This window comes from Armigeres subalbatus, chromosome 3 (assembly GCF_024139115.2).
Source record: "Armigeres subalbatus isolate Guangzhou_Male chromosome 3, GZ_Asu_2, whole genome shotgun sequence".
NCBI classification, from domain to species: Eukaryota; Metazoa; Arthropoda; class Insecta; order Diptera; family Culicidae; genus Armigeres; species Armigeres subalbatus.
The window spans coordinates 65,637,850-65,664,320 of record NC_085141.1 but is presented as its reverse complement, the minus strand read 5'-3'; the positions used below and the strand labels follow the sequence as shown (position 1 = coordinate 65,664,320).

Genomic DNA, 26,471 nt, shown 5'->3' with positions numbered 1-26,471 from the left:
TTTTAGATTTTTCAGTTTAGTTGTGAAAATGTGAAAATTGTCGTTATATTATAGATTCCACGTCTACATACATAACTATATACATTGACAAAGAACGCGAAAGAATAAATTTAGGCTTTTATGCCTTTTTCAAATGTTGGTCTATATCTTAGACGATAATTCTATTCGCCGGTATCGAACCACCATAAACGTAGGAATAAAGCTTCACCCTAAGTCGATAGACAAAAGGACAGCGCTGAAAGGCGGATGAATTCCGTGAAGTAATAAAAGCGACTCCACAGTAATCATCGTCATCATCATCATCAGCGCGATGACTCGATGCCTCACCGAAGAAGACTGAACAGATACGGATCGTCTTATTCACTCCCGGTAGAGCGCCTCTCCGTCGGCAGTTAGCAGCTACCGGTCGACTAGCGGAGAAACAACGGGAAACCTTCAAGAGCAGATCTCGAGGAAGTGACTCTTTTGTGTGTACTTCCTTTGCTATAGGTGGGAATGGTACCGTGCTGACGACGACGGCGGAGGACGGAAGCATCTGCCTGATCTATCCTGCAAACATTGTGGAATTCCACTGACTGCAGTCTAACTCCGCTTGTAACGCTAGCAGAGAGGAAGAGAGTGAGTAAGTTTTCCAGGAGTAAATTGAAGCAACCGAATAAGTGGACGAGTGCTACACTGCCACTGATGAGGCTAAAGTGATTTCAAGACTTTTGCTTTCCCACCCACCCATCGGGCTATGGCAAGGTACCGATGGAGCGGGATGTGGGCGGTTTCGGTAAAGTGAGCCATAAATGTGAAGCGTTTCGTGTTCTTGGGGGTGTCGACTGACTGGTTGGTTGATGGCTTGGCGGTGGCTCCTCGGTCGGTCGTTTGTAGCCGAGGAACGAAGGAATCTTACTACGTTGTATCCATGTCTATGCTGTAGACCGACACCGACCGACCGACCAACCAACCCACCGACGATACAGTCAAGAAGGAAAATGATTATGTGCTTTTGGCGGAGCTAAGTTTGGAAAGCTGTGGGAAGAGAGCGGACTGCAAACATGGCAAGCAGGATAATAGAGAAACTTATGGAACGTGATGATGTTGTTAATTAAATGTTGAATGCGGACCAAGTGTGGGGAATCTTTTATTTGGGTTAGGGGATTTAGCTGATAGCTGGGTGTGACGAGCTGAAGATGGAGAACGATGAGCTTTGATACGAACCATAAAGGGTTTTGTGATAGGGTTATCGAGAAAATTGCTTGATTATGCGGATAAGCAGCGTAAGATGTTAAAGACGTTTTGTGTTGGCGAAACATTCAAATCTGAGAGGAATTTGTATAAGATGGGATAAATGAATATACAAACAGCAGGTATTCTCAATGCTTTAGAACTTTCTTTTCGAACAGATATTTTCGTAAGACTCTGTTTTCACAAGCTGCATTGTGAATTGGCGAAGAGTTGGTTTTAAAAAATAGATTGCGAAAGTTCAGCTATGTGCCTGGTGTTGGAAATTTGATCTCATCAGTAGCCTTCAGAGCTGGGGAGAGGTCCTTCGAAGCTTAGTAGGGAAAAGCAGCTGTCTAGCGTACTGGTTTTGTGGGGTCAAACACCACCGAAGGATACATAAGTTAATTAGTTCAGTGCGTGTTGGCTCTTGTTTCCGAACGGCAGAACGATCGCGCGATTTGGCCGAAATTTTTGTGTTTTAGTTTTGTTTTTCCTTAGGGACGGTTCGTAAGTAAATTGATGGAATATATTTTATTATTTTTACAGCATATTACATTGTTATTGACAAAAGCGCTCTATATTGTCGAATAGAAGCTCCCTATTATTCACCTTTCCCACTAACTGAAATTTTCCTTCCTGAGGAACATCTATGAAGGTAGTATGGGTTCCTCGGGGCATCTTCACTAGTAGACAAGTTGAACTAACATTCCTTCCCTTCCTTTCAGGATTGTAAGGACGTGGCCAGGTATACAACTGCTACTATATAGGAAAAGGTACTAATCCCAAGTACCCAATTTGCGATAATATATAGTTAGTATGAATTGCTCAATTCAAGCTCTGTCTGGTGGGGGCGGGTGTCGCAGGAGAGGTTCTCTTCGTCGACTTCCCCTCATTTGAATGGAGGTGACGGGCAGGGAATTTCTTTGCGGTTTATCACCTCAGAATGCAAGTTCGCATTGTTTTTCTTTCGTTCTGGGTGTGATAAACCACAGAGAGATCTGCTCTCTTGTCACTTTTGTTTAGGGGGAGGGGAGGTCGAGACGGGAGAGTCCTCTCTTGCCGCATATTCCAGATGGACTTGAATTGAGCATTGTATAGCCACCCACGATTTGTACAATCACATATGCTATGCTATGCTATGCTTATGCTCAAACACCACTGAAGTTGATACATTTTATATTTTTCTGAACTAATTCTTACACATGTTTGTGCCAGTAAACTGCACAAATCGAGTTTCAGACATAGTGAATTAATTTCCACACCTGGGTGGATTTTGCCAGATACACCGAATAAGCCTTCATAATTAACTTTTGATTAGTACTGGAGGTCTAAAATGGATCGAGAAACACCTGGGAATCCATCATTCGGTAAAAAGCCAATGAGTAAGGAACTCATTCAAGGAGATACGGAAGGTATTGAATCTGTTCAAGCGTCAACTGAATCTTTCGATTCGCAATCTATTTCCATCTGGTTTGTCTAAAAAACGATGAAACGTGACTTCAAAAGACTTCAACCCACTGAACTGGCCGGTACTTCGCCCAATTGAAAAAAAATGAGTTAATGTGAAGTCCAAGCTTCGTAAAACACCTATGGTATTCGAGACCGAGTTGAATTTAATGAAACAGTCATGGAAATGATTTATCAAAAAAAAAAGTCGGCCACACTCACGTACAAAAACCTTGGTAGAGAGGGTAATCAATGATTCAGTTATGGAATAGAAACCTGACCGATAACAAGTGTTACGGCCTCAAACTGTTGGAAGAAAAATTAATAGAAAATGAATTTCAGTCCGCTATTTTGGTATATGTCCTGCCTTTTTATCGTGTACAGTCTTTACTAATTCCATTTTGACACATCCATCGACAAAATCCTTCAAAGTATATCGACAATAAAATGAGCGCTTCGCAAATAATACAAAATAATCCAACAGCTCATTAACCTCCAATAAACCACGTGTTGATTGATAACGATAAGGCTTCCGCACTTGGCTTGATAAATGGACGTCCACCGGCAAACACGTTATTTGCTGAATTCCCTTTTACCACCCCGTTCACCATTTGGAAAATTTTCACGGTGATCACCTCATTATGTATTTAGTGGTTTCGGTTGAGCCATGTTGAGCAGCGAAGCCGCACAGTGATGCCAAAATTCTCTAACTCATTCGAAACATTGTACTATGTTTTTTAAAAGGTATTTCTTCGTATAGTGATTCGTGTTCAATATCCATCCTCACATATTTTGCGTTTTCATGATAAATAAGCTAATGAGAAATTTTTATAGGCATCCCGTAAATATTTTCTCATGCTATGCACTTCCAGCACTGAAGTGTAACAAAGCGTAAACGATACAGTTTAATCCACCTTCATGTTTGTTGATAGTTTTTGAAGCCACGGGGCTTAGCATTCCAGATGTACAGTGGTTCCACTCTACATAGTTATAATCATCGATTCATCAATATGTACCGTCAATATTCGTCAATGTTTCAATACGTTTATTGAGCTATTCTGGAACAATGCTGGGAAAGGATGATACTCGACAATAATCCCCACCAGAGGCGCCAAGCGATACGATCAAATAATGGAAATAATGAACATTCAAATACTGGAACAAACATACAGGCATTCGTTGAAAGGGATGCAAAAACACTACAGGAAAAGGAAGGGTCAGAAAGGGGACAGAGATTGAGCTGATTAATTTGCAATGAAATTATCATGAAGTGTTTCTGGTTCGGAATTCCTTTCCGGTGAAATCGGAGAGCGTTTACAAACAAAAAGTTAAATGGAAACAGTAAAATGAAAACGGGATTCATTGTTGGATTGGGGAATAATGGGGAATTTATATTGACTACGAGTATTAAATCGTGTATATTTATTAATCCTATCTGAGGTACTCAAGGATGATTAAATGTTTAATTATACTTCGAATCTCCAAAAATGACCTATTGTATTCAAATTGTATTATAAAAAATATGCCAGAACAAATACGAATTCCTTCGTTTGTCTTGGTTGACTTTAGATAACAAAAGAGGTGGGATATAAAGAATAAATGAACAAATTGATTAAATCGCAAAAACCCATCAATTTTCTTAAAGAATTTTCTGGAAAAGTTTAATATTTTATTATTTTTCGAATAACATTTTGTTGGATTTCCTCCTCAACAATCAAAACAGCCACAAATAATGGAAGGGGTTGATGGCAGAAGAAGAAAGAAATATATTTGATTTAGAGTCCTGAAAATGATTGAAATAAGCACTACTCGAATATCTAAAAATATTTTCCAAAAGTTTTCCAAAATTTAAACTAAAAACATGTTTATATGTGTTTTTGAAAATAAGTTTTTTGCCTCAGATATTTTCAGATGCAACAATTCAGCTTCACCGTACTAAAAATGTTTATCTCAAGGCATCATACAGAGTGAAATCCGAGAATAACGATGTAACTACATTATTTTTACGTCTTTTACGGATAACCATTTCCGTACGGAAATATATGTCGAAAACCAATATCTTTTACAATAGGCTTACTTCAAATATTTTTTTCACAGAGCAGCCAAAATGGATTTTAATTGTAGATCAATAAATATCGCATGTTATTGAGAATCAGAGAATTCCTGACAGAATTTGGATAGTTAGTCAAAACATCTGCATGATTAAACACCTATGGACAACAACATGTGATGAGAGTTTGTTGCTTGGAAAGTGCTTTGTTTCGTTATGGTTATTTCGAAGTGTTACATGAAATATCGGCTTGGGAAACCAAATATTAGAAAGTTGATTCGATAATTTTGGCCAGCAGCTGCTGTTGAATTTCTGTACTGTTGAGGCTGCTGCTTTAAGGAGACAAAGCAGGATAGTTTCTGGCAATTTAGTGCACACGTATTAAAACAATTATTATCGCCAAAATATAAGAGAGAAAAAAAGAGAAAAGGTTTTCATTTTTTTGTAAACAAACCGAAACACTCTGCGTAGGAAATGGACTGGGATCAGGAAACGGGCCAGGGGCAAAGAAAAATCTTGCCATAAAGTACAATCTTTCGGGAACAGATTGTTACCGAATACAGAACGTATTTTTCAAAACTAAAGCAAACAACCAATCGAATGTGTACTTAAAAATTCAGATTTCAGCATTCCAAAATCCTATGTTGAAAGAACACTAAATCATGGGAAAACTCAAATGACAAACAAAAACTTCTCGTTAAAAAGGAACCGAACGTTACGGTGGGAAGGCGACTTATGATGCGTAACTTACCCCGATGATGGCATTCAGCTCCGGCATCGTGACTTGTTTCGCTCGTTCCACTGCCTGTGCGACTTGCTGTTGGTGTTCGGTGGCCAGAAACGGCAATAGCTGTCCTATGAGCGCGTTCAGGCGTTTGGCAATTTCCGTCTGGAAGTAAAATAAAAAATATTGTTTTCAAATTAGTTGTTTTGCATATGAGGTAGAGGATCGATAATAAATATTGAGCCATTTAGCTGAATTATTTGAAATTTTGAGCATATTTTAGATAGCATCAGCTAGCTGTTCGTCAATAGCTGGATGCTGCATTCAGTAAGATCAGTAATAATTAAAATTGCGTGGATAAACAATTCAAAAGATTTTTTCTTAGATATTAAAAAAAAATCCCATTAAAATTTAAAACTCAAGTGCCGGAGGATTCCTCGCAGGAATTCAGAAAAGTTGTTTACATGTTCCGCATGTTTTCCTCTGCGTCTCCACAAGAACCACAGGAAAGATTATCATTTAGTCAGTAGGCATCGTTGGTCTTCCTGGATTCACTCTGATAAACGATGCGGCTGTGCCATTTTTTTTAAAAAAGGATTCTGGTTCAACTATGATCTTGCTACACAAAGCAGGAAAATAACTGAACTTCTGCATACCGAGCAGGAACACGGTGGTCGAACGCGTTCTATGAAGCTGATTTAACTTCCTCGACCACAGGCGTTAAAGTGACATAGATACTCAGAATCGTTCTGACTTTGAGAAAGCTCTATGGGAACCGATCAATGAACACTTCCTCTGTACCATGCATGCCTGGTATGGCAAAATGCAAACCATGTGAGAGGATCGCAGTTTTGGAAGACTGAACTGACGCTGGCGGCACTTGTGTACACACACTTGCCTGATGGCTACCGGGTACAAACTGCATGGGAAGATCGTACGCGTCTCACCGTCCGGAGAAAAGCGCATGTCCACCGAGTACCAAATAGACCACAACCAATAGACCAATTGAGGTGATGTCTGTGTGTATGTGTGTGTGTGTGTGTGTGTGTATGTGTGTTTTTTCCCCAAATAAATGGTGTGTGAATCTACCTGTCAGACATCCTCACACCCAGGAAGTGTGTTAGAATACCTCCAAACGAGGGAGGCAGGGACTGCATCCCTGACCCAAGCTAAAACCGTTTCCATTGCCCGCCAAGCCCATCGTCCTCTTCGGTTCAACCAAAAAGTAATGCTTCAGTAAGGGGCAAATGCTTGCAGTGCATAACGCACCCTCGAGGTTAGCTGCGTGTTCTTGCAGTATCGAACATCGTGAGCTCCGCTTTTTTAGAATAGAACACCATGGTATCGTGCCAGCGCATTGCCGGCTTTCCAGGTGGCCTTTACCGCATTCCTCTCATGTGTCCCTCGGAAGAGTGTGGAAGGGTCACGACTTCGCGCCTGCTTCCTCTGCATGACTCAACAGGTATCAAGAATGATGATGCACCCCAAATTGACCCCTCTCTGCGATAGGGGTCATTCGTCCAGCATTGGTTGTGAGGGACTTGCCGACGCAGTGTGCTATACGCCTGCCTCAGCCTTTGACGAGAGAACCTCCTGTATCCGTCCGCGGGCTCGTAAACTACCTGAAAGCTAGCTGACTGACGCCGCAAAAGTGACGATACCATGTTTGTTCTTTCACGCGGCTACTCACTCGATACAAAAGGATCGGAGTTCGGACCACAGGGGCAGCGGTATGACCCATGCAAGCTGACTCCCGATCCTCTTGGACTACCTCTTATTTTGCGCCTTGAACTAGCTTTTTCATCGCTTGAGTCCACGCGCCACCTTCTGTAGTAGCTCCGAGATTACCCAGTCGATAGCAATGATAAAACGGCGTTCCAGCCAACTTCATTCTTCACACATCCCTCCGAAGTGACGGTGGAGAAATGTCATATCGATGTCATGGGACTCAATTTGCTAAGTAGAACTTTCCTCACAAGTCACGTTTACAATTATTTTTTCCATATTAACATGTAGCCCTCAAAATGACCCGAAAACTTTTTCTAATAGGTAATTTCTCTAAATATGATATTGGCGGCGTGAGAGCCAGCGAATTAGTGTCCAGATGACATTAATGTCATGACATTCCGTGACATTTTTTAATCCTTCGCTCCTCATGGCTCACATTTTGTATTTAGAACAATGATCTGTTCGACAAAGTTCTAGGACCCTTTAAGTACTACATGTTAATGAAAAATCTGAACTGTAGATGACTTTTGGAAAAAGTTATTACGAAATTAGTAATAGCAATGACATGACATTTTTTGACATTTCCCATCACTGCTCCGAACTAGGGGTTGTCCGGGGTAGTGTCCAGACCACATGTGGCAAAGCATGTGGTCACGCATTGCGCGAAAACGTGAGCACACGAAATAAACACGTGTTCCGCCGTTTCCTCTAAACCTGCGCATACCAAACACTCAGAGCGAGGCTGAGTAAGCCAGCTGGTGTTACCTGCAGAATTTTACTCAGTAGCACGCTTAAACGCTACATCGAACCCCCATGGGGTGCCATGCTCACATTTACCGAACAAATCAAACAATTGGGAGGGTTCGTGTAGCATTGTGCCTTATGTCCCTTCCAATCCGTAGCGCGTCGGCAGAGATTACTTCTGGTCAGGGCCTTTGCAGTCCCATTGTTTGTGCTTCTAAGCCCAGGTACTAGCTAAAACTTTCTGGTTGCTTGTATATGCCTACAGGGCATACCGACCTCATCCCACCCTGACGTCTCCCTTGTAATCCTGATCTTCACTCTTGGAGGCGTCTGCCGTAGCATAGCCAAACCAATGCCATACTCTGCATCCCTGCTTGACCTTTTCCGACCTTTTCAGTTCCACTTCACACTGTCGCCGTAGTTCCTTCCAGACAAGTTCTTCGACTCTGGTGATCTCAAGTCCAGGTCTTTAACCTTGTAGATTCACCTCCGCCGTGAGTGCCCTCACCTTGACCGTCTCGCCTAGGGACTTCCGGCTGTCAACTTCTTGTAGGTAGCGCCTTTTTGGTGAGAGACGCTCCGCTTCAGTTTGAGGTGATCATCTCGCCCATCCGGATACGTCTTTATTCGACGTACGTCGGTTACAAAACACGAAGGCTTGACGTCACTCCTCATCGCCTTCAAGACGTCCGTTGAGGTGTGTGTGTTTGTGTGTGTGTGTGTGTGTTTGTGGGTGTGTGCGGGTGTGTGGATGTGTATGTGTGTCTGTGCGCACTCCCACCAAAAAAAATCTACACTCATATTTCGGGTACTCATCCTTAACTGATTTAGATTCGCAACAAGTTGCATTCGACGCAGGAAATACTCGTACCATTGAGCCTGCAATAAAATTGGCCAGACTGGATTAAGGGCTCCGCGTTGCGGCCAAAATACTATTTTTATAATGCATGAGAAAGGCTTCATCACCGCTAGGTGGATTAATCAGGGTTTTTAGATATCGAAAACTATTTTTGATTTAGAAACCACTTCGTATCAGAAAACATTTCTCTTTGCAGAACAATTCAGATCGATTTGGATGATTCTCGAATTTTACAGTCTTTTTAATTTTTGCAGAGAATTCTCTCACCTATTCAGAAAACTATAATTTTCAAAATCTAGGCAATTTTATTTTATGACATTTCGATGCAGATTTTGAGCCGCTTTCGAACGTGAGCAACAACAGAAAACCCATGTTATTCTGATGACTCATAAAAAATGCTTTACAATTCCAAATTTTTGTTCATCGGTAATAAAATATGGGGAAGGGTTGTTTGGCCGAAATCCATTTGGCCGAATGCCACTATGCCGAAAAAACCATTAGGCCGAAACTCACCTCAATGAAAGCCATACTTGCACAGAAAAGTCATTTATAAGCGTAAAGAGTCATTTTGGCCGAAAGGGTCGTTTGGCCGAAAGGTTCATTTGGCCGAAAAGGTCATTAGGCCGAAAGGGTCGTTTGGCCGAATAGGACGTTTGGCCGAATGAGTCATTTGAAAAGAGAGAAATTATGAATAAGAAGAGAGACGCCTCACTTCTCACTCTTCATTTTTCTTTTCTCACTGTGAAAAGTGAGAAGCGCGAAATGAGTAGTAACCCGACTAGAACAGCATAACAAAAATTGAACATACCTCTTAACATATTGTGATATTTATAACTATTTTGATATAAATTTGTTCTCAGTAGCTTTATCTTCAAATTGTAACAGGATTATATCATAACATGATTTGAAAATGCTGTCACCGAATTGCCGCAACAGCAGGCACCAAAATAGATGTGTGCAAAGTCTCCCAGCTCAGATATCACAACGCTGATATAATTGCAGTACAGTTTTGTTTGTAATGTCGTTAATTTCATGTTCTCGAAAATATTCTTGGTTCAAATAAAAACAAATTACTATGATTGTTGATCACAATCTGAGACCTATCAATGACCTGTAAAAAGTCCAACTGCACAGAAACAATATATTTTGTATCTGATCTCCTGTTATAAATTTCTAACAAAATATGTTAGTTTTGATAAAATTGTAACAAAAATTAGATAGTTTTTTGTTTCCAGTAGTGTGTAGTTTTGATAGAAATTTAGATATTTTAACAAATATCCTGTACCATGTTTCTAAATAAATTTTGTTATAAATATTTAGTATAAACAGGCCAAATATAGGATGATATAATTTTGATATGACCCTATCGGTAAATATTTCACTACACGCTTACTGCATTACTCGCTTTTCACAGTGAGAAGTGAGAAATGAGGAGTGAAAAGTGAATACACACTACTCACTTCGATCTCCTTTTTTATTTGCAGTGAGAAGTGAGCAATGAGGAATGAGAATTGAGACGTCTCTTTTCTTACACCTAATCTCAATTTTCATATGACCTATTTGGCCAAATGTCTTATTCGACCAAACGACCCTTTCCCCAAAAATATCTCAAAGCATTTTCGAATATTATTCTCAAATGTCTTAGGAATGCACGAACCGTCGAGATCTGGTGATATATGGGAAAAAAATGACTTTTTGGGATTGAAAACATTTGGCGTAAAAAATAGATTTCGAAAAAAATTCAAAGTTCCAAAAATTTACTAGATCCCAAAAAGCCAATCATTTTCAAACAATTTTTTTTCGAGATAACACCAGATCTCGACGTTTCATGCATTTCTACAACATTAAGCATCAATAAAAAATTTCAAGGTAAACGAAACGAGCCAGCCTTGGGCTGCAAGTCCCTCTAATAAAGATATAAAAAAAATAATTTCAGGTCCCAAAAAGTCACTTTTTCAAAACAATTTTTTCGAGGTTATACCAGATCTCATCGTTTCATGCATTTCTAAGACATTAGACATAAAAAAATCGATTACAAAATTTGACCGTGTTTCATATTTTCCCGGGAAATTTTTCGTATTTCAAAACAGTCAAACATTGACCGCTTTTGTTATTATTAGTTTAATAGTTAACAAAGTCCAATTGAACTGAGATTTTGCATCATAGGGACTTTTATCTAGGTATTGAAACTTTTGAGCTTACTTAAAAAAAACATTTGACTTGAAAAAATACATCCCACCAGCTCTTGTTATGCCTATGGTCGTAGTTGAAAACAGATTATAAGACGATTTATAGTCGAAACGTCAGGAAACATCTAAAACAGTCGTTTTGATTATCCAATACAACAGTGCCGTTAGAAGTAGCTTCGAAATATTTACTATGCTTTCTACAATTAATTCAATTATTTACGATTATGTTTGTAAATAATATTAGAGAAGTAGATTTGATTGTTGACAGGTTTGCGATTTCAATCGAAACGGGTGTTACAAAACTTAATCAACCATACTTTTCACCATTGTAAAGAGTGTTTTAGCCGGTCCAGACATAGTGTGTAGGTTGGTGACTCTTATAGTATAAGTATGGCAAATACTGTAGAATGGATTATGTTTGATTCATTAGTTTTGACAAATAGATTGAATTTGTCTCTAATTTTTGAATGCAAGTGATCGCACGGCGCCTGTTGAACTAATCAACTTATAGGTACACTTCTGGTCAAAATTTGCTTTTCAGCATATGTTTGGGTTATTCAGTAAAACATAAACATTCAAGACACAGTTTAGTCTGTCAATATTCAAAGGCCTTCAACATTACAGACACTGCAATTGCTTCCTAATCTGAAAACCCCTCATCACCACCCGAAAATTGGTAGCATTGTTGTTGCTTTCCATTAACAATGCACCCCAATACGCCCCCTAAAACAAATTTGGATCAATTTTAGACCATGACAATTTCCGAAGAGTACGCTCACCAATTTAGTTCTTTGATGATGACTATACAGAAACGATGATGATGATGCCTCCTACCCGCATCTAAGTAAAAACAAAATCGATATCAGACCTCCGACCCGCTCGGGGAAGGCTAATAGTAGTCAATGCCCATGGAAAGCCACGCATGGGGTCACTCAAGTTGCAGGCCAGGCTGCTGCCATGGTAATCGATTTGGCAATATCGCACACCCGACCCGCACTTTCTCTCAGCGTGTGTTCGGTTTCCCGATGCACCATATTATGAACAAAGAACTCACAGCGAACGCTCATCACACGTTTCGATTCTATCGTTTCACAGGCCGTTCTGGAATTCAGAACAATTTTGAGGAACGCCACACACATGACTCCAGTTTATCAGGGTTGACCTTTGTCTACCGAAACCAAACATTGAAAGAACAGAATTTAATAATTGCCTTAAAGTTTATTTTTTTCGTTTCATAGATTCATCATACAGAAAGGGGGTCTTCAGTTGTCCAGTTCATTTAGTAAGCTCTATAGACACAGCTCTTCGGAATGTTAAACTTGTAGGTCTTGTCCGATGAATATCTGGTAAGAGCTGGTTTATTGCCGCGGGCAATATCGGATTTCAATTTCTTCGCTTCGGAGGAGTCCTTATCGAAGCAGTGGACATCGACGTACTTGCTGATCTTGTCCGTGGCCATGCATTTGGAATGACAGACTGGAAGCGGACGCAGCGTGGAAGCATGTTGATTGCCCTGTTCGATATACTGATGCTGGTGCTGAACCGGACATTCCTTCAGAGTGTGCTCTTGGCGGTGTGGGTGATATTCCTTTTGTTCGTTCTCTTCGGAGCTGGAGCTGGAATCGGAAGATCTATCACGAGAGTTGGATTCCGATGAGGACGAGGACGAAGAATCGGAAGAAGAGCTAGACGAAGAGCTGGACGAATCTTCGACGTTGTGGTTGTAGAAGCGATAGCGAGGGTGAGAATTTTCATGAGCGTAGATGTAGTTGCCGTGGTAAATCTCATGCTTAACACAATGTTCCTTTGCCTTTTGATGATAAGCGTAGTTGAAGGCCTTCGCTGGTCCGGAGCAGTTGTAGCCGGTGATGGCGTATGAAGCAGCAAAGAATTCAGGTTTGCTCATATAGCACTGGTCGGGAGTGACGAATTCATCAACGTATTCACCATTGTTGGTTCCGCACAGACCAACAAAGTTGTTGTAGTAAGAATAGTCCGAGAAGAAACGAGCACGGTATCCATCGGTGGCGAACTTCAGTTTTCCTCCGAAGAAGCTTACTTCCAAATCCTTGTTAGGATAAGCAAAAGCATAGAAGAATGGAATTCTTTCGTAGCCTTCCCTGTATTCAAAGTGGGCAATGTTGTGCTGGCTGATGTCGTAGGGACGTCCGTTGAATGTCACGTATGGAACATCTCCGTTGTTAGGGAACACTTCAATGTAGTTGTCTCCGAACAGGAACTTGAAGTACAGCTGTTTGTCAGCTCCACGGCGGGCCAGAGCAGCAAACTGTTCGTACTCTTCGAATCCATTCTTGTACTTGTACTCGAAGTCAGAGTTGTAGAAGTGAGATTGCTGAGCATAGAAGTCGTAGTCGGGCTTAACGGTGTACAACACTGTATGCCAGCAATCACCCATATCGTAGAAATATTTCTTGTCGTCGAAAGTGTAGAAATAATCGCTGGAGAACGAGCATGACGCTGCAAAAATAACAATAAGTTAGTAAACAATAAACGAATAGCTTTGACAAAACTTACGGTACTGGGGTTTACGAAGCTCGCACCGGCAAACTGCTCGTAACCAGAGAGTTCATGGTAGGGACGATCGCGTCTCTTGTGCGATGGTAGGCGATGCAGGAAGTACGGCTGGTAGCGCGGGAAGAAAGTATACTTGAAGAAGTATGGGAAGTACGTCGAGTAGTCGTTTTCTACAGGGTAGTTCATGACCTGGAATGCATAGCTTGATCCATAGAACGAGGCATTGTAGTAATCACCATAAGGTGCCCATTCGAATTGAGCCCTGATTTGGTTTGGCTTTCCGTGATAGAAGAAGTTTGATTCGAAGTATGGATAGAAAGCATACTGGAAGTAGTTATAGAACTTGTTGGTGAGATTCTTAGCAACGATACCGACGTCCTTGTATTCGCACGAGTAATCGTAGAAGTCGTAGTAGTAAGCCAGATCGATAGCCTGTTGGCATTCCTCGAACTGGTAATATCCATTGGCCATTTGTTCTTTGCAAGTCTTTGCAACATCGGAGAAGCGCAGGTAGTCGCGATATTTACTGGTCTGCTTCTGCTTTCCCTTAACTGAAATGTGGGCTCCACCTTCGGGTATCAATGATTCACTGCACAATATGTCGGGTACCAGAGTAGCGTCTCCATAATACTTGTCAATGTCCGAGAACTTAAGATATGGAACTCGGGGGAATTCACTTGTAGCTGTTGCGCAGAGCTGGAACTGTTTTCCCTTGAATGGAATATCCTTGAAGAATGATTGGCTGGCGAACATTGGGCTGGCATAGAAGTAGTACAACTGACGAGAGGTGTAATCTACTGGACTATCGGCGAATGCGGTGGAGAAAACAAATTCACTCTTCTGCTGTGGAGCGTAGAACTCGAAACCAAAGTCGGGCTAATTGACAGAAACTGCTTCTAACAATTGGTAAGTGCAGAATTGCGTAAGAACTGTTCCGAGTGACGTTGGTCGCCCGCACCGTATACGAAGGGTCAGTATAATTTGATTCGTAGTAGCTTCCGGAGTGCGCGCGGCGTGGTTATTGCTTTTGGTGCCTGGTTTCCTTCGAAAGCCAGGCAACGAACCCCTGATGAGCGAAGAATTTGAACGATTTCGCATGAGAGCGTTGAGCATCGTAGTACAGATTCACCTGATGGTATTCATATGGTTGGTAAATGAACGGATGGTTGACAGCAGAGACGAAGTCGTGCTTCTGGATCATGTTCCAGAACTGTTGCATGCTGACGAGGTCAGAATCGTATTTTGCGTGGAGTCGTAGAGCAACACCGGTCATATCTTGACCGAAAGTGTGCTCCAAGGTCTTGGTGGTTTGATCATCGTCGTGCACAATTCTGGCATTCGGGTTTTCAGCAATGGGGCGCATATCGGTGATGTCTTTGAATCCTGTGTAGGGCCATGAGCTCAAGTGGAACAACAAATGATCTTCTTTAGGATCCTGGAACTTCATTTCCATCTCATACTCATCATTGACAAAGTCCAAATCCAATTCAACGTTGAGGGGAAGATATCCTTGCAGTTTTTTCTGGTAGCCAGCAATGTAGCGTTGGTGATCGAATGGAGTGATGAATCCAACCTTGGCATCAACCATGCGGTGGTACAACAAGTTCACATCTACAGATCCGTTCAACGACTGAGGGATGTAGAAGAAGTCATCATTTTCGTTTTCAGGATGACCAGCTGGCTGTTTGTAAACTTGCGGGTGAGTCCTGGCAGTACCCACCCTTTCGACCACAACAGTTGGAGCTTTCAGTAGTAACAATGGAAAACCAAGCTACAACGGCCAGGCAAGAACAACATCTTGCTGTTGGTAGAATTTGGTGAGGTCAAAGGCGTAGCCATCTTCCAAATCTTCAAACAAATGTCTCAGTTTATGCGGGATGTTTTCAATTGTCTGGTTATCGAACGCGTGGAAGATGTATCCATTGAATAACCTGAGCAAAAATTGTCCTTGCAATTTCTCAGCTTCTCTGGCATCAATGTTGAGCAGTTTGGCAATACGAGGTGCGGTGAACATGGGCGGTTCCTTATCGTTAAAGTCCTTTTTCTGCCCGTGGTACTTCTGGTAGTATTCGCTATCCTTGTTATAGTAGTACTGCTTGTAATATTTGGAGTATTTGTCAAAGTTGTAGAAGTTTGTGCTGTAGTCAGCCGATTTGTAATAGTCAGCAAAGTTTTTAGTGCTGAATTGCTTCTCAAAGAGATCGAAGAAAGCTTCCATGCTCGAAAGTTCATGTAGTAAAAGTGGAGGTACTTCCTTTTGAATCCACCCATTTGTTGCTTTCACGTAGTAGTGATAGAACATACCCTTCGGGTAACGATGGTCATCGGAAGCGATTTCTCCGTAGTACATGCGATAGGAGAGATCAAGATTCTTCACAAGTAGCTGCGGATGTGGTTGGTTAGAGAACTGAGGGCTGGCATCTTCTGCCATCAGGAATGGGAGAGCAGCCTTGGCGTTGTTGGCAAGTTCGCAATTATCATCATAGTCATCGGCCATAGCAGCAGTTTCAATGGCGGACTTGACGGCAGATCGTACGTAGGGGCTTGGGTCGTAGTGAGTGAATTCAGCCATGCGCTCACATGAGCTGGTGGGTTGGTGCGCATCAACATATAAACAGCAGTGCTACGTATTTCGTTGGTATCGGCGATATTCTGGTAGGCTCCGAACAACGTCTCTACGAGATCTTCTGGTACGCTTTTCAATTAATGCGTCAAGACAAATAATTATATTCAAACGGTCCGCAACAGTAAGTTCAATTGTAGAGTTAATTATTGGATCGAAGATTGACATCACCTCAGGATGGCCAAGGTTTCCAAGAGAGCGAATGTAGACTTGTTTTTTGATGCTGTCTTCATTGTGGATGGCCTCCCGCAATTGGTGTGAAAACCAAGGAATAATCTTGTGTTCGACGATCTTGTAATCGGCATCAGCCAAACGTCCGAAGCTGAATACTGGGTAGTAGTTGTAGGCTGAGCGGTCGCTTACGTGAGCTCTGTTGACGAATTCGGAGAACGCGAACAGAGCAGTAGTATTCAAATATTCCTGGTGCAAGACGACATCACTGGTTACCAACAGGAAGAACTCGTGCATGAGCTGTTCAGTTGGGAAGCGGATGGATTGGGCCAGAGTAGAAACCACAATAGCAGCTTCATAACCACGAAGTTTCTTCTCTTTGATGAAATCACAAATCAGTTTGAAGGCGGATGGAGTGCCGGCTTCGGCAAGGGCGTCACGCATTGCCACCCAAGCGTCGGAACGCTTGCTGAACTTCTTATCAGAGAACTGGGCCACTTGACGTTCCTTCTGGGAAACGAAATATTTCTGAGCTAACTCGTACATATCTTCGTATCCCATGGCACGGATTGCGCGAGTAAGGATGTTGAATTTACTCAGTGTGTTGGCCTTTGGCAAGGTGGATGGGTTTTGCAGGTCATTGGCGATTTCCTCGACAAGATTGCCGACCGTTCGCAGGGTGTCGACATTTCGTGCATAGAAGATGTTGTATCCCTTGTATCCGGTGAAGAATGGCAAGAACGGGGCTTCAGGAGCGTAAGTGAAGTTGGTCGGTATTGGCTGGTAGTAGATTTCTTCGCTGCTCAAAGAGTAAGATTCCGAGGAAGAAGACGACGAATCAGACGACGATGATGAGTCGGAAGAAGAAGATGATGATGAGGAGCTGGAATCGGAATAGGTGCCATTGCGGCGCTCATGGGATTCCGAAGAGCTAGATGATGAAGAATCATCAGAGCTGCTGGAATCGGACGAAGTATCGTTCAATCGACTCAGACGGTACTGATCCAGTTTGTAGGCTTCGTAGTACTTCTTTTCCTTGATTGCGTTCAGATCACGGCGGTTACGGTTTCCACGTTTCTCAACACGATCCAGCTGAGCTTTGTATTGTTCAACTGGGCTTACTTTCGGGTTTTCCTCAGACTCGGAGCTGGAGCTGGAGCTGGAGCTTGATTCTGATGAGGACGATGAAGAGGAAGACGACGATGACGACGACGACGACGAAGATTCAGTCTCGTTGCCCGGGCGAACGTTGTTTTTCTTATCGCTTGACAAGTTGTAGCTGTAGACTAGATCAACAAAGACTTTCTGATCCTCAGCAGGACCCATTGGGACCTTATCATACATGTGAACATCATGAAGCGTCAAGTTGACTTGAGCGAACACAATAGCTGGTTCCTTATTCACAAGAGAAGGAGCTACGGCGACCTTGTTGATCATGCTGGATGATTGAATGGTGAAGTTGTACCAGTTTCCAGTTAGGTACATGTAAGATACCAATGATTTAGAAGCAACATTTCCCATTTGGTTTGTGTTGGGCCTGAAGTCGCTGTATCCGGTGAATCCAAAGTGGTATCCCATGCGCTGCTCGCAACGGTCGAAGTTTTGAGTCTTGATGACTTGAATGAACTGGTCATCTTCTTCGCGCAGTTGGTGTCGTGGAACCCAGTATTCGTGAGACTGGATCATGTAGGCGGGGATCAGATTGACGTCGTAGTGAGTTTCACATTCACCAGTAACTAGCGGCTCCATAACCTTGTAGTGACCGTTCCATTCACCCTTGGATGGATGAACAGGCTGGCTAGAGTGCATTCGGTTGGCACCACGGGTGTCAACTTGCAACTGGCTGGCCCAAGCCTTCAGGATGTTCACTTCATTGTTAGGTACGGTCCGCTCGACGTACAGTCCCTTGATGACTCCCTTGTGGTACCGAATTCCGAATGGCTTGGTGCTCATGGGCATTGGGCGGAAGTTGAAATTTCTATGCATGTTGGTGTCATATCCGTGTGGCAGACGCTCATTGAACATGGCATATTCGGGCTGTTTGACGTAGGCAACGACATAATCCCGGCTCTTAGGACGAACAACCAAGTATGCACGGGTGAAGACCCCAGTCCATTGGTCGTCCAGTTCCGCCAGAGCGGTCATGGTCTTGGACGTCACATTGTAGACGTACTCGCGGTTTGGCATCCACGAGCTGAACTCGAATTCAGTTACATTCGGACGGTACTTGTAGAACGCAGCCTGGTAGGCGTTCTGGTACCCGTATTCGAATCCATTCTTATAGCCGCTGAAGTGGTTCTCGTACTCGTAGGCAGCAGTGAGTCCCGCTGTGAACGTAGAATAGAATAGTAATCAGAGCTCGACGAGTGTGGCTCTTAGAACACTTACCCAAAGCGAGAAGAAGTAATTTCGCTAACATGATGTCTTCAAGGATCCAGCTACTTCGCCGTCTGTGCTGTTGTCCTCCTCGTTAAAATGGAAACGAGAAGTGATACCATATGTGGCGTTCGAAGGGGTTTATATTTGAAATTGACTGCTGACTTTCTTGTGCATTTTTCTGCTCCCATCAGCAATGAATCGCAGCATCCTTTTGCGATGATAAGCATTCGGTCGGTTCACCGTTCGCTCTTTAATCGGCGCAAGTGATAAGATGCAATGCACCACAGGTGGTAACAGCGTAATCATACCTCAGTTTGCAGATAATCTGATTTTTTAATGTTTCATTGAAAGTGTAGTCCATGTAGATTGGATTGATAGAAACTGGATTGTGACACCGTTTTCTAACAACGAACGCTGTTTGATTTCACGGTCATTGACATAGCATGTGAGATTGGCGTAATCGGGGTCACACGTGATCACAGTTTGTGTACGACAGGAATCCTGATTCGCTTAGATTATGAAACTATAGCTCTGTGTGCTTTACCATTGAACCATAAACGTTTTTTTTTCAAAAAATATGCAGTTAAGAGATTAAAGAAAATATAACTCGGATTTTTAGATAAATATCAATTTTAGCGGGCAACAATAGAAATACGGAAATATTCTTTAAAATCCGTAGAGTTTTTTTATTTTTTGATATCTTTGCGATTTTCTGAAGCAATTATCATCAACTAATTTGCTTCCAACAATTTATATTTTACGAGGAATCCTGTCCCTCTGTTTCTAATTGATAATATGTGAGAGCTGCGTTTACGTTATGGACAAAAGCTCATTAATTTTTAAGCCTCACCATCAACTGATTTGCCTGCAAAAACTGGCATTCGGTGGAAAATTTTGCAATGAATAGAGGAGCTATGTTTAAAATGCACCAGTCAGCTAATATGCGCCATGGCAATTTCTGAGTTAATAGACTGAATATAGTTACAAAACCGTTGGCAGCTGACGTCAAAACATGTTGTCGGATCACTCAATTAAAAATATATGGTAAGATATCCTCGATAAAATTCTAGGCTTCCGTTTCGCTAAGGTTTTTTTTTTTCACTAGATAAAAACATTTTCTCAATAACTTTAACATATGCCTAGAAGAACAAATTCATAATGATTGTGCCACGTTACTAAACACTTAACTTTACTACATTTTTCATAGAAAAATACAAATTTAAGAAAAAGTTTACATGGTGGCCGAAATGCGCCAATCAGATATGCTTGACTGTGGATGTCATAGTTTGATAAGGGCGTATGGCATAAATGATGTATTCATAAATTATAGTATATTAACAAGTAAGAAAAATTAGAAATGAGCGATGGAAAATGAGAAATTAGAAACGACAAAGGAGAAGTAGAAATCAAGAATTTCACTCCGCTTTTCGCACATTGGCGTGAGAGTGAGAGTCATCCACCGTATTTCATAAGTCATAAGAACGAAATTAGTTTTGTCATACGATGCAGGATTGAAAAAAAAAACAATGAAGTTTGTTTGAATAAAGCAGTGAATCAGTGTTGAAACGAAAAATTTGAAGAATAGAAAATTAACAAAAAGCCTCATTGTTTGATGCAACAAAACGTAACAGTTCTTTCAATCGTACAAGGATTCTTCTGCGACCTGTATGAAAAAACTTTTCAAAATTTCTACGAGGAATTTCCCGGAATTTCCACTAAACCTTTTCAGAATTTAAGCATTCAATTTTCACATTTTTACGAAAAGCTGAAATTCCGGTTATAAATGAAGAAGGGTTTGACTAAAAATTTCATTTGGCCAAAGCGAAAAATCGGCCAGGAAAAACCGTTGTCTTCTAACACAGGCTGTTGGCCAGAAATTGTCGTTTGACCGAATGAGTCAACAGGTCGGAAATGTCGTTTGGTCTTGTAATGATCACGTTTGACAGAAAGGGCCATTTGGCCGAATGGATTATACGACTAAATGGCCATTGAGCCAGATGGCCATTTCGGCCAAAGAACCTTTTCGGCAAACAGTATTTCCGGTCAACCATTTCGTTTATTTATAAGGCTCAGTCATGTTTAACACTTTACGGAGCCGTTAAGCAGTATTGTACATTATTACAAAAATACGTTTTATCGACATAAATTCAATATTATCTAAAACTAATTTTTTCAGAGCATTCGCCAGAATCCTAATTTTTTCTTCTTCACAGCACAATAATTTCACTTGCCGTTCCTTTTCATCTTCGATCCACGCGTACTGATGGAATTTCTACACTTTTCCTTCCTGTTCGAATGGGTTGAATTCGGAAACGACAGGAGAGCATTCTGTTTATTGGTAAGCTGGGGACTTCGTTTTTCTTCCTGAGATTTGCTTACGGCAAGCGTTTGTTGTCGCTTTGGTTCTTTTTTTCCTACTTTTTGGTAAAGTGATTACTTTTTCAACGGTCTTTTGGTTAAGCTCCGGAATCCACTTCTTCTGATCTCCGACGACGGTAAAAACCTTCCTTCCTTGGCAACTTCATGAGGGATTATTCTCAAGCGCTACTTTTTCTTTTTTCTGCCCACTACCTGGGTAGAAGAAAATAGCAAAAAATAACAAGTTTTACCATTAATATATGAAATAACAGAATGGCAGAAATCTGATGTTAGTTTGTTTGATAGGAAGTTGCATAAAATATAACTAAAAATAATAGCAAAAGTTGTTCGAGAGTTCATTTTATATTAGTAAAAGAGCAAACCAATAGCAAAAATAGGGATATTTATAGAAAGTAAAATATCAAAATCAATAGTTATTATTGATATGTTGAAAATGCAAATGATAAATGAATAACTCAAACTTTTGTTATAGATTGCAAAATGTGTTTCTCCGTATTTGTTGATTCTGTTTATTCCATACAATAACATCTTAATAACAAATTTTACTATTATAAATAAAAGAAGAATTTGCTGTTAGGATGCTATTTTATGTTGTTCATGACATATGAATATAGGTTTATTTGCTTCTGTTATTTCACCTCTACCTGGCATGGTACGCGCGTTCTTGAATCATCGGACATACCTTTTTTTAGATGCGTATCCGACTTGCAGACTTGCGTATCCGACTTATGAAAAAATTTCAGTTTCAGCCCCTCAAAATATATTCGTCCTTTTAGCTTTCGAAAATATAGTTCCTCCAGAATCGCCTTTTCCACTTTTAATGTTACAAGCCGATACCGAACACCAGTACATATCGGAGTTTGGTACTCCGCAGGGAAACGCTTCTCGTATCGCACGTTTTACTTCCTTCCATACTTCCCGGGTAGAGGTGAATAACAAACAAATAACATAATAATAACAAATTTTGCTATGATATTTGATTTAGTTATTCCCTTATATTATCAATAAATAACATAAAGATAACATTCCAACTTTAACAAATTTTGACATTATAATAGTAAAATAAAGTTATTTTATATGTTATTGTAAGAAGGCAGCAGGAACAACAAATGAAGTAAACACATTTTGCAATCATAGCAAAGTTTGTTATTCATTTATCATTTGCATTTTTCAACATACCAATATTAACTAATTTTGATATTTTTCTTTTTCTTCAAATATTTTTGCTATTGGTTTGTTATTATAATAGCAAAATGAGTTATTCTATAAGAGTTATTTGCATTAGAGCAATGTCATGTTATTATTTTAAGTTATTTTAGCAACTATATCAAACAAAATTAATATCAAATTTTGCTGTTATTTCAGTTATTTCATTTAGCATATTAATTAGTGTAAAATTTGATATTATTTTGTTGTTTTCTTCTACCCGGGTTTGACATCACCGATCCCGGGTAGAGAGGTGAATAACTTTCGAACAAATAACATAATAATAACAAATTCTTGCTATGATATCAGATTTAGATTATTCTTATGTTATTGGCATAAATAACATACAAAATAATATTCCAACAAACAAATTTTGTTATAATAGTAAAATAACAAGTTATTTTATATGTTATTGTAAGAAGGAGCAGAACAACAAAATAGAAGAAACACATTTTGCAATCATAGGCAAAGTTTGTTCATTCATTTATCATTTGCATTTTCTCAACATACCAATAATAACTGATTTTGATATTTCCTTTTTTTTTCAAATATTTTGCTATTGGTTTGCTATTATAATAGCAAAATGAGTTATTCTATGAAGTAATTTGCTAGAGCAATGTCTGTTATTATTTTTGCTATTTTAGCAACTATAGTTCAAACAAATTAATATAGATTTTGCTATTTCGAAGTTATTTTGATAAATTAATAGTAAAATTTGATATTATTTTGTTGTTTTTCTTTCTACCCGGGAGACACATTCCGGGTAGAATAGAAAATAGCAAAAAATAAATAAGCAAGTTTTACCTATTAATATATAAATAACAGAATAGCAAAATCTGATGTTAGTTTGTTTGATGTAATTGCCAAAATAAAAAAAAATAATAGCAAAAGTTGTTCGAGCCGAATATTGCTAAAGAAATAACTCATATTTTGCTATTATAAGAGCAAACCAATAGCAATAAATATTTATAGCAAAGTAAAATATCAGATTCGGAAGTTTTTCGCTGTAGTCTTAGGTAAAGCAAAATAAGTTTACTTCTGCATCCTATTGATGCAGAAGTAATACTTGTTTTTGCTGGGTGTTACAAGACTGCTACAGCCGGAAAAGCTACTCCTGTTCTGTCATTACATACCCACAGTCGTCAAGCATTAATTCGTAAAATATCAAAATCAGTTATTATTGATATGTTGAAAATGCAAATGATAAATGAATAACAAACTTTGTTATGATTGCAAAATGTGTTCTCCATTTGTTGTTCTGTTATTCCATACAATAACATCATAATAACAAATTTTACTATTATAACACTACCCGGGTTTGCACCATCACCTTTCTCCCGTTGCTGTAAATAAAAGGCAACGTATCATCATTGTTTTCCAATGAATACTTTCATCGCGTCTTCTGTTTTGAAGCGTATAAAGACTTCGACTTCTCGTCGGATACTTTGGTATGCTGTCTCCATCATCCACATTATAACAAAACTTGTAGTTGGGATGCTATTTTATACTATTTATGAATAACTTAAGAATAACTAAATCTGATATCATAGCAAAATTTGTTATTATTATGTTATTTGTTTGTTATTCACCTCTACCTGGGATATGCTGATCTCCTTTTATCGATTTAATAAATCGGACCATATCAGCAAGCGTTGGCTGATTGGCACTGTCCGGGAACGATCAAACGCGTCTGTGCACAACGAGATGTGATCGTCCACTGTATTTTCGGTCAATTGACCTACACCCAATATTTTGAAACACGGTTGGTATTCTTTAAATTTCCGGTTAACCTGATTTTTCACTGCTTTTGGAATAGCACCAGAACTTTTTTGATTTTCCTTGTGAATTTTTTCATGGGGTTAGAATTGATTTAGTGGCTGAATAAAAATTGTATTGCTATCTTTTTCTATTCATCGGAATTTTACGTTCAATTTCTGTCAAAAGCCAGGGACAACTCAAAAACTATGAGTAATCCTGCTTTTGACGGAAATTGAGTAAAATTTCTCGTGGGGAGAAAAGAGATGGCAATACTAATTTTATTCGTGAAGTCACTGAGAGTAGGTGAAAGCGTGAAGGTCATAATCGACTAAAACCCACCCGTGTAAAAAAGAACTGGGTGTATTTGACCAAACGACGAATGACCTAACGATATTTTCGGTCGTATATCCATTTCTTTAAATGACATTTTCGGCCAGATGGGTCTAATCGATTTATTTGGCCCCAACGACACCTTTCGACCAAATGACCCTTACTGTCGTTTGGTCAGAAAGATTATCTTCGACGGAAAACCATCAATTCGAATGTCAGCTTTGGACGAATAACAAGGTAAGTCGAATTCCATTTGGCGGAATTATGTAAACGATTGTAAAGAAATGGTCGAAAATGGTTAGACCGAAAATGTAATTTGCTTAACAAAGTTGTTAAAGCAACCCTACAGTAGGGCTGAAAACTACCGTTTGGTCGAAAATATCGTTTTGCCGAATAGATCATTTAGCCGAAAATGACCTTTCTGCAAAACATTTCGACACCTAAGGCAAAATAGAATTGAAAAACGGATAATTCTTCAGAATTTGCACTCGAAGTTCTACTTTGTTTTTTCAAGAAAATTTGAACGTGATGATTTGGAGATAGCTATCGGGAAAATCTTCGGACTTCGATTTAGCAACGCCGTTACTTTTATGTGTACTTGTCGTAGCGCAAAATGTTGCAGTTTTGGTAAGCATAGCACTTTGCATTTCTCTGAGCACTTCTCTTTCGGTTATGTTGATAATTCTCCAACAGTACATTATCACTAAAATAAAAATGCATTAAAATGAACAAAATGCAATGCCACCACTAGACTACTTCTGCTTGCGAAAGTAAAACAAATTGGTTATTCGAAAAACTTTTTGTAAAATATTTTTCATTACATCCGCAAAAGCTCTCGATCTGGAACAATAACAAAGTTTATTTTGACTCTTGTGGATTTCTGGACAGTTTTCAATGCGGAATATGGAAAAATGACCTTTCTAAAAAATTTACTTCTATAATCTTTGCAAAACATTTCTGAACGAAAATTCTCTTTTTCTTCTATCTCCATTTTTCGTGGTATTTAAGAGGATTCAGTAAGTTACCCTACCGGGGTCACGTTACCTCCATCGCGCTGGAGGGGCTGCCATCTTAGGTATAGCCGATGCGATACAGCGATACAGCAACGCTGGTGAACAGCAGACGCTCGAGGAATGTAGCCACGCCTTATATATAGTGCGGATGTCAGAAGGACAACAGTGCATTGCAGGCTAGCACGCAACCCTTAGCTGAGGGGTCTTTGTCATAGTTCAACCCTGTGGAAGCGTAGAGATAAAGGAACCAGTGCGGACCAGAGCTATGTTGTACGCTCCTTTCTTGGATACGTCAACCCACCATTTTGCAGCCCAGTTATTCAGCCGCAATGGAAAAATTGAATAAAATCAAATATTCAACTGTTTCTTCCACACATTTTATCCCAGAATACACCAAAGACGTACCCACACACCCAATTTGGGAAGTTGAATTTTCTTCCAGAACCACACAGCTCTAACGTCTACTTGCATATAGAAAGACATCGAAGACGTAGCAACTCACTCGGAGGTTTGATTTTCCCTCAAAGGATCCAAACTAAATTACCAACCAAGGGGAACTGTCTAATGTTAGTCATCTAATGCGCATGCGATACAAGCAACAAAAGAGAACCAACGACAAAGCTCTGTTTTTGCTCGGAGACCCTTGGCCGGAGATAATAATAGCAAATATCCGGAAACAAATTGTCCGCAACAAAAAAAGAAGACAACTTTGTTGCTAGCTTTTCATTCCGTTATTCTGCATTATCTCTACAGCAAATTTCTGGTTTTATGCTTTTCTGCTTTCATGGAAATATTTGAGAATCTAACTTCTGATTACAAAAAATAGTGTGTGTCCGTATTCTCGAGCATACTAAGGCAATAGTGATTCTCTTACTCATATTATGTTCAGGTTTTGAAAACGGTTTTATTTTGCCAGGTGCGTTTGTCAGTAACAAACTCTATTGATGTCAAAGGGTATATTGTTAGGCGTTGACGAATATTGATTCCCTGATTCCAGCATAATGGTTTCGACCTTCAAAATAACTTTTCGAATTGCACAGCTTTCGAGATATTCAACTCAACTTATAACCTTTTGTACACTGGGGCCGCCAAGCGAATGAATGCCAAACTAAATTGTATTTCAAT

General features: G+C 40.0%; 2 protein-coding genes across 9 annotated transcripts in view; both read right to left on the bottom strand.

Annotated features, from left to right (window-relative positions):
- LOC134224962 (protein groucho) overlaps positions 1–26,471 on the bottom strand; it is a 515,335-nt gene that overhangs the window by 44,315 nt on the left and 444,549 nt on the right. For all 8 annotated transcript variants that reach the window (XM_062704655.1, XM_062704657.1, XM_062704660.1 and 5 more), the window contains one exon: positions 5,460–5,597. In XM_062704655.1, coding sequence (XP_062560639.1) covers positions 5,460–5,597 — 138 coding nt within the window. The remainder of the gene's footprint in view (positions 1–5,459; positions 5,598–26,471) is intronic.
- On the bottom strand, positions 12,169–18,700 carry LOC134219131 (vitellogenin-A1-like). Its single transcript, XM_062697825.1, is given in 10 exon segments — positions 12,169–13,430; positions 13,488–13,503; positions 13,506–14,396; positions 14,399–14,460; positions 14,463–15,714; positions 15,717–15,773; positions 15,775–16,064; positions 16,067–16,187; positions 16,189–18,608; positions 18,670–18,700. Coding segments are annotated over 10 exon segments (6,339 nt in total). The 3' UTR covers positions 12,169–12,231.